Raw genomic sequence first — 8,782 nt, 5'->3', positions numbered from 1 at the left:
TTCTTTTTTTTTTAATTCCATGTCCAAACTTTTGGATCCGTAGTGCTCCTCGAAAAGCCACACCCACCTATTACAAAATTGAATAAAGTAACTATCAAACTCAACCCTACTTAGGTATATATAAATAAAAGTTCTGACAACCAAACTAATGGCCCCATCAACAATATCTATCCAAACGTACAGTTATCGCGTAAACCTGTATTCTAGTCTATATTATGAATTATAAGATGTCCGTGCGTCCATCCATGTGTCATGACTTATGTGTCTTATTGCGCCTGAAAGGCGCCGCGTATCGGCGTGAAATTTGGCATGCCGAATCTGTGGGCGTGGGGGACCTCTGTATTAAAATTTGGGGGTGATCGGCCCAGGGGTGCGCCGTCAGCACGCGCTCGCGTGCGCCATAGGGTTAACACGGGAAACGGTCAAATTGAAGATCGGGCGAAAACTGGCCTGCGGCGCCCGCTTTCCGGGCCCAAAACTCGGCGACAGATTGCCGTAGCGAGGTGGGGTTGCCACCACTGGATAGAGGAGAGATGGGCCTAGCGTATTGATATGGTTTCATAGTATAGCACGCGCCACGTGCAAGACAGCACCCCCGGTTGTGAAAAAATGACCGATTTCATGCATTGTGGGAAGAAAACCGATGCCGCTGGAAAACGGCTTGACGGAATGAAGTCGGTGTTGTATTATTTTACAGACAAATGTACGTGTAATGATAGGAAAGCAAATAAAAACTGATGATCCGTACCATTTCCTTAATAATGAAAAATTAATTTGAAAATTTGATTCGCGCGGAGCGCGACGTCCTTTACAACATCAAAACGTATTTAAAACGCTGACCAATCGCTATGAAAACTATATATTCGGAAAGAGCATTCTTTTCTGACCAATATCCACCCAAAATATTATCGAAAAGTCAATAAACTTTTGTGAAAATGACTCAAACATACGACCGTATTTTGTTAACGTTACACGTATTTTTCGACAAAATCCGATCGATGGCTTATGGCCGTCAGGTCATTCCACTTTTCACAATAGCTATCAAAGCATGGGCTGCAAAGCACCGCCCGCAAAGGGGAATTCCAAACACTGAAAATAAGCGCCTACCAGTAAACAGCACATTATTGTACTAGGAATAACTCAGCTACTACTGGGCCGATTGCGCTGAAACTTGAACTGTGGGTGGAGGGGGCACTAACCTGGCGATATATGGTCATTTGTGACAGGTAGGGTGGATCGATTGCACGTGTGCACGTGAGGGGTCCGCTTCTGCATATCAAGAACGGCTGGGCCGATTTCGCTCAAATTTTGTACACCGTTAGGAACAATTTAGAAGGGTGGCTGGCACAAGTCATCTAAGAGTCTTAGTTAGCGCGTGCGCACGTGCAGCAGGCCAGTTTTATATCTCAAGAACGGCTGGGCCGATTGCGCTCAAATTTGGTACGTTACTTTAATCGAGTAAAGGTAACTATGTGTAAGTTATGAGTAAGATCGGGTATGGGTAGGTTAGGGTAGGGTAGGGTGGGTTTGAGTTCGATAAAGGCAAACCATGAGAAAGACCAAATTTGAGCGCAATCGGCCCAGCCGTTCTTGAGATATAAAACTGGCCTGCTGCACGTGCGCACGCGCTAACTAAGACTCTTAGATGACTTGTGCCAGCCACCCTTCTAAATTGTTCCTAACGGTGTACAAAATTTGAGCGAAATCGGCCCAGCCGTTCTTGATATGCAGAAGCGGACCCCTCACGTGCACACGTGCAATCGATCCACCCTACCTGTCACAAATGACCATATATCGCCAGGTTAGTGCCCCCTCCACCCACAGTTCAAGTTTCAGCGCAATCGGCCCAGTAGTAGCTGAGTTATTCCTAGTACAATAATGTGCTGTTTACTGGTAGGCGCTTATTTTCAGTGTTTGGAATTCCCCTTTGCGGGCGGTGCTTTGCAGCCCATGCTTTGATAGCTATTGTGAAAAGTGGAATGACCTGACGGCCATAAGCCATCGATCGGATTTTGTCGAAAAATACGTGTAACGTTAACAAAATACGGTCGTATGTTTGAGTCATTTTCACAAAAGTTTATTGACTTTTCGATAATATTTTGGGTGGATATTGGTCAGAAAAGAATGCTCTTTCCGAATATATAGTTTTCATAGCGATTGGTCAGCGTTTTAAATACGTTTTGATGTTGTAAAGGACGTCGCGCTCCGCGCGAATCAAATTTTCAAATTAATTTTTCATTATTATGAGAACAACTCGCAACCAGCACCAGCATAACATGCCGTTCAAACAAATATCCAACTCCGACAAAATAAGACAAATAAAAATCATAAGTTCCGACACCCAAACAAATGCCCCATCAAACCCATCTATCAAAACGCACAGTTATAGCGCAAAACATGCCATCTAGTTCTATGTGAAATACACAACGCAAATTGCAAATGCATCCTATAGCAAACCATAAAATCAAAGCCTGTCATCCTTGTTCTTGTGGATTTGAAGAGTGAAATATAGGTAATAGCAGCAGCTCAAGCTGAAGACGGCGCCACATGCGCCGGTTAACTCCCACTACCATCGCAGCCATGCCATACCACACCACGATCACTTTTGCAAGCTATCGCCCCCGTGCGTCCGCCATGGCGTCACCATCGTCCGTCTCCTGCGATCTCTCCTGCCCTCATTTGTGCCTACGCCCGACGTCGCTGACACGTTCCTCGGACGCCGCGCTGCTGCCGGTACAAATACTGTCACAGCCACACCAGTGGGCCTTCAAAGTTCAAACTGCCTACCACCGCACAGTCATACAATCAGTTCACGACCAGCTCGTGGTGGCAAATTGTGAAACACTCACTCTATCACACATAGCGGTTGGCTCCTCCTTGCTTTGGGTTTCTATGATTTGTGACTGTATCTGATCATTTTAAACTCCTCACCGATGAGCGTCTTGAGTTCCTGCACGTATTTTTCAGCCGTATCTTCATCCCCTTCATGAAGCGATTCGACAATTTCGACGGCTGCCCCGAGTGTCCGGTTATGCTGGCCCATAATGCTGTCGTCGTTCATGCCTTCCCCAGAAATCGTCGAGCTCATCACAGTTCGGTAGGTTTTGAGAGCAACTTCCACGGCCTTCATGTTGTCACGCACGGCTTGTCGATTCTTAGCGTCTTTCATGACCTCGTTGTGGTGCTGAATCAGGCGAAAGCGTGCACCGATGACACATGTCAAGTTAAAGCGACTGTCCCACTCGACTGTATGGTATTTGCTCCTGACGTCGAACTTATTCATCGCATTCTCCTTGGCGGTGGCGTGAGCCCTTCTTAAATTGTCTCGAGTGACGAAGCCGTCGACGTCGGCAACAGCTTTCATCGCGTTGATGTACATCTCCGTACAGGTCTTTACCAGCTCTATGATGTACTGCTGGCTCCCTTCATTGTTCTTCTTTTCAGCTGCCTGTTCCTCCTTCTTGCGTTTGCCAGTGTTCTCATGATCAATATCATCAAAGCACTTCTCAATGTCTTTCAGCAGTATCTTCAGGCCGTTCTGTACCAGAGAGTCGTTTCCCGTCTTTTTCTGTGCGTGGAAGGTTGCCTCTGCCTTCGCTGTGGCTTCCTTGTGTTGTCTCATCAGCTCGTCGTCATTCAACGCGGGCTGACCCTCACGAAACACACTCGCCATCGCCTCTACATATTGTTCTTTGGCGGTCTGTACTTCGGGATACAGACAAGCGATCGTCGCGTACACCATGTCCTCCGGCTTCGGCGGCTCCTCGCTGGAGAACAGTTCCACATATTTGGTGATGAGCCTGCACAGGTCCCCAGCGGTGAGGCGCTCGCCCGCGACAACCTTGATAGGTAGATTCTCTGGCGCCAGAGCCTCTTGGTTCAGCTCCCGGTATTTGGGGTGTAATGCCATGACTTCGTTGCAAAGTCGAGAGACTAATTCCATGTAATGAATACCCGAAAGTTCTTCAAACAAATTGGAAGGAGAACGAGAGACTCCGTTGCGAAGTGGGTCAAGCGGCAGGAGGAATCCTTGAATGACACTGAAGCAGTCACGGATATGCTGGCGCACCATCTCGATCTGCTCATCTGTCCTTTTGTTCTGGAGCCATTTCGTCACAAGGTGGTCACCCCCAGCAGCACCGAGTGGAAATTCGTCTGTCGCCTTCCAATGGTGCACAAGAAACATGAGCTTCTGGAAGGCCGGAGCGTCGGTGCTCTTTGACAGCGCCTGACCAAACTCTATGGACTGCCTCAGCTGCTCCAAAACATCGTCACTCAAGTCGTCCACGACGTTGAAGATCTGCAGCGAGCTGAGAAGAGTGGCGAGGGCCTGCACCGCCTGCGACCGCGGCGCGTCATCAGCGGCGCCCTGGGTGTCCATGAGCGCGATGACGGCCTCCTCCCCGGTGGGTAACGTCACGGGAAACAGGTGCGGCCACAACTCGATGCCGCTGTTGCGTGATGGACGGTCGTCCTTTCCTCTCGTAGAGCCGCCACGATCGTCTGTGCTCCTTGTGGATGGATCGAGACGCCGTAGCATCTTGTCAAAAATCATTGTCTTGCCGGGGTCGGTTGTACCCGTTACTGATATCACTATCACGGGTTTATCGGCGTGATCTGTCCCAAGGATGCTCTCCAGGGTGTCCGAACAGAGCGTGAAGCCTCCAGTACCATTTTCTTTGAGTATCTGCTTGGCACTGACAGGTATCTGAAAGGTAAGGAAAGGTGTAGATTAACACTTAACCATGATATGCCGTGACTGATATCTGTTACGCAAACCTACCTACTTTATGTCTTGGAGGTTCAGGACGCAGTGGAAAGCAAATTTTGAAAGGAAAGACACAAAATACCTACTTTTTTAGTTGGCAATTTCATTGATCATGTACCTTCCTATAGTTCGTTTTTCTTAAGTTTGCCCCTCACTGTAAACGTCTTTTTGAACACAGCACGAGAATTGCTAGCTGAATTACTTAGAAAACTGGTTGGCGCACATTGATTTGACCAGATTTGACAGACGATCAATTTGATCAAATTTATTTACTATTTCACAGACTCGTAGCTCGTATTTGCCAATACCTACAGCCCCACAGGGATAGACGACTTCTCAGGAATTATGTGTGAACTAATAAATAAATTGCAGGGCGCTTAACATAACGTTAAATCGTCGGTGTTCAAAGCTTAATTTTGAAAATATTATTCATATCTACAATACAATGTGCGCCAACCAGTTTTCTCAGTAATTCAGCACGGTCGTCAAGTTAGATGTAAGTGAATCCTAATCTATAATCTAAGATTCGGAATCAGGTGAGCCCCTACGATTTGGACCAAACTTGGTCAGTGGATAGTACGTAACGTCCTGATTACGATGCACCCAAAATCTAAGCTCGGCCCGCCATATTTACGAAGTTACGGATGTTTGAATTTCAAGGTCATTCGGGAGAGCCCCTGCGATTTCCGTCAAAATTTGTGTACGGACACTCTAGATGCTCCTCATTACGAATATCACAAAATTTAAGCTCGGCCCGCCATATTTACGAAGTTACGGAGGTTTGAATTTCAAGGTCATTTGGGTGAGCCCCTGCGATTTCCGTCAAAATTGGTATACGGACATATTACATCCTCCTCATTACAAATATCATAAAAGTTAAGCTCGGCCCGCCATATTTTTCAAGTTACGAAGTCACAAAGTTACGGAGTTTCAAGGTCATTCGGAGAGCCCCCCTGATTTTCGTCAAAATTTGTATGCGGACACATTACATGCTCCTGATTACGAATATCGTAAAAGCTAAGCTCGGCCCGCACTATTTCAAAAGTAAGAGATGTTTGAATTTCAGTGAGTTTCAAACGTCAGTAACTTTTGAAATAGTGCGGGCCGAGCTTAGCTTTTACGATATTCGTAATGAGGAGCATGTAATGTGTCCGCATACAAATTTTGACGAAAATCGGAGGGGCTCTCCGAATGACCTTGAAACTCCGTAACTTTGTGACTCCGTAACTTGAAAAATATGGCGGGCCGAGCTTAACTTTTATGATATTTGTAATGAGGAGGATATAATATGTCCGTATACCAATTTTGACGGAAATCGCAGGGGCTCACCCAAATGACCTTGAAATTCGATCCTCCGTAACTTCGTAAATATGGCGGGCCGAGCTTAAATTTTGTGATATTCGTAATGAGGAGCATATAGAGTGTCCGTACACAAATTTTGACGGAAATCGTAGGGGCTCTCCCGAATGACCTTGAAATTCAAACATCCGTAACTTCGTAAATATGGCGGGCCGAGCCTAGATTTTGGGTACATCGTAATCAGGACGTTACGTACTATCCACTGACCAAGTTTGGTCCAAATCGTAGGGGCTCACCTGATTCCGAATCTTAGATTATAGATTAGGATTCACTTACATCTAACTTGACGACCGTTAATTCAGCTAGCAATTCTCGTGCTGTGTTCAAAAAGACGTTTACAGTGAGGGGCAAACTTAAGAAAAACGAACTATAGTTCCTATGTAACCACTTTCGCACGCAACTCGTATAGTCGCCCCCGAAATAAGGTTATTAGCATGTGTTTACTGTTAACTTAGGTATATGAGGCATACCAAATATGTAGCTGCCAACCAATGAATGTGTAACTAGATGGCAAGAGCTACCTTAAACGCAGAATACCCCCTCGGCCCTCAGTGATTTTGCTAGTTTTATGTTCGCTGTTCGCCATCTGAATAACATAGGTAGTAAAGCATTGAGCATTGAGCAATGAGTAGTTACCTAGGAAGCCTAACTGTCCTGCGTTGGCTACAATGACCAGTGGTATAGAATGACACTTACCCGTTACCACTCAGCTAATACCTGACGGCGGTGCGAGTGATTTGAAAACTCCCACATAACTAATTTTGTTTTACAATCACTCCCTGACACCGCACTCTCCGTCACTCCTTACGGCACTCTGACCTCTCTCACCTGACTCATGGTGCCGATGTTGTGCTGGTCGTGCCGGCTGTAGAGGTAGACGGAAAACTCTCCTTCAGCTCTTCAGCTCAACTAGACAATAAGATGACTTGTGCACCTGTCACTGCCTGCTGCCGACCTAACCTGAAGACTGGACGGCTGGGACTGCGCGACAATGCAGCCGTGATTCGGAGTGGGGGGCCCGCCCCGCGGAGGCCGCTTAATAAACAGTAGGTGGAGATCGGTAGTTCCCCGTTCCCCGGGCGGCCCACACACTGTCCGAGTGGTGAGGTATTGGCATCGGTTGACGAACGCTGCGGACGCAGTACAGGGCCTCGTCTAAGGGATTTCGAGGGGGTGGGGTGGGAAAACACGATATTTTTATCTTTATCACTACTTCGCCACCCATAATCAGGTGACCAGATGAGTTGGGTCACTGGCTGACCAGCTGCCCATTGATAATTTGCTACTTAGCGCTCTGAAAATCACAAAACTAGCTTTTCCGTGCAATAGCCCTCTGCCTTACACGCTCAGCAAGCCGAAAAAATAACTTCAAAGTGAAAAGTCAAAGTTGTTCTAAACACTCAAGAAAGTCGCTGTAAGCACTCAAACACCGCGCCGGTTTACAGGTAAAAATGACGCACCGAATCGAAAAATCCGCCCGTGACCCCTCTTTGTGTACCTGAGGTCATCTCAGGTCATGACAGGTCCCCATGAGTCTTTTGACAACAACTTTTGATAGAGACATGCCAGAGCGATGTTAACACCTCATGTGTTCAGCTCGACCGGATACTGATGTGCAGCATTACCTTTCCCGGTCAGGTCCTTGATGGCCTAATGGCCTTGACCTGAGGTCAAATTTTCAAAATGACCTTTCAAGATCAACTTATAATTTGTTTGACGCGTCTCGACGACAGAAGCACGATGCTGGCAAAGGTAAGGTCGCAACTCCTTTGAGTCAAAGCTATTGCAGAAAAACATTTTTCGTGAAAACGACTATTTTGTAATTTTCTTTTTCTGAACGCCATTGGCGCGGGTACCGCGGGGGAGGGCAGTGGAGGCAGGTTGCCCCCACAACTCTGGGGCCGTGGGGGCGGTGCCTCCACACCTTTGAGACGGAATACCGCACTTTTTATGCAAATGTTTTCTTTTTTGTTGCAAAAGTCGAGGGATGAAAAATAAGTGACCTAAAATCGGTTAGAAAACTAGATTTGGGGGTACCCTAGGTTGATCTCTATCGTGGTGTACCCCCCCACCCCCCCCCCCGTCTGAAAGCAGTTTCCGCGCCCCTGCTGGAGGCTAAACCGACCATCACAAAAGAGTATTGCAGAGAATGTAATAATAAATAAATAAAATATATACTTCGTAAAAAGTTCACGTTTTGATTGGGGGAGGGGAATGTTGGCCACTGGGGAGGCAATTGGGTCCCCCCTTCCCAGTTAAACTCGCGCCCCGTAGGGGAGGGGCCGAAACGCCCCCCCTGTCCTTTTCCGTCGATATCTCCTAAACGGCTGGAGATATCGCCACCAAACTTTCAGAACCCCTCCGGGCATCAATTTTACACATTGTGACAAAAAAAAAATCCAGAGGCTACGATAGGTTGGCCACAAATGACGTCAGAATGACGTCATGTTCTGCAATTTTCGACCGAAAAAAGACCTTCGCGAGAAGAGCTGTCAGGCCTACAGCTTTGAAGATACAGAAAAATGATCAGAAATAAAAGGTGTAACATTGACAGGGCTACAAAACTGCTATCTCGAATTTTTGAAATTTTTGAGTTTTGACCCCAAAAAATAAAAAAATGCAATTTTTTATATATAAGCCAAAAAATCCAAAAAG

At 46.6% G+C, this 8,782-nt stretch overlaps 1 protein-coding gene across 1 annotated transcript; it reads right to left on the bottom strand.

Moving 5' to 3' along the window:
• Positions 1 to 2,717: 2,717 nt before the first annotated feature.
• Positions 2,718 to 7,080, bottom strand: LOC122389872 (atlastin-like). The gene is made up of 2 exons (XM_043382333.1): positions 6,956 to 7,080; positions 2,718 to 4,708 (listed from the first exon to the last, which is right to left on the bottom strand). The coding sequence occupies exons 1-2, from the start codon at positions 6,962 to 6,964 to the stop codon at positions 2,891 to 2,893; spliced, it is 1,827 nt and encodes a 608-aa protein (XP_043238268.1). The 5' UTR covers positions 6,965 to 7,080; the 3' UTR covers positions 2,718 to 2,890.
• Between the last annotated feature and the right edge of the window lie 1,702 nt (positions 7,081 to 8,782).

This window comes from Amphibalanus amphitrite, unplaced genomic scaffold (assembly GCF_019059575.1).
Source record: "Amphibalanus amphitrite isolate SeventyFive unplaced genomic scaffold, NRLGWU_Aamphi_draft 000375F_arrow, whole genome shotgun sequence".
Lineage (NCBI taxonomy): Eukaryota > Metazoa > Arthropoda > Thecostraca > Balanomorpha > Balanidae > Amphibalanus > Amphibalanus amphitrite.
This window is presented reverse-complemented; position numbering and strand designations above follow the sequence as displayed.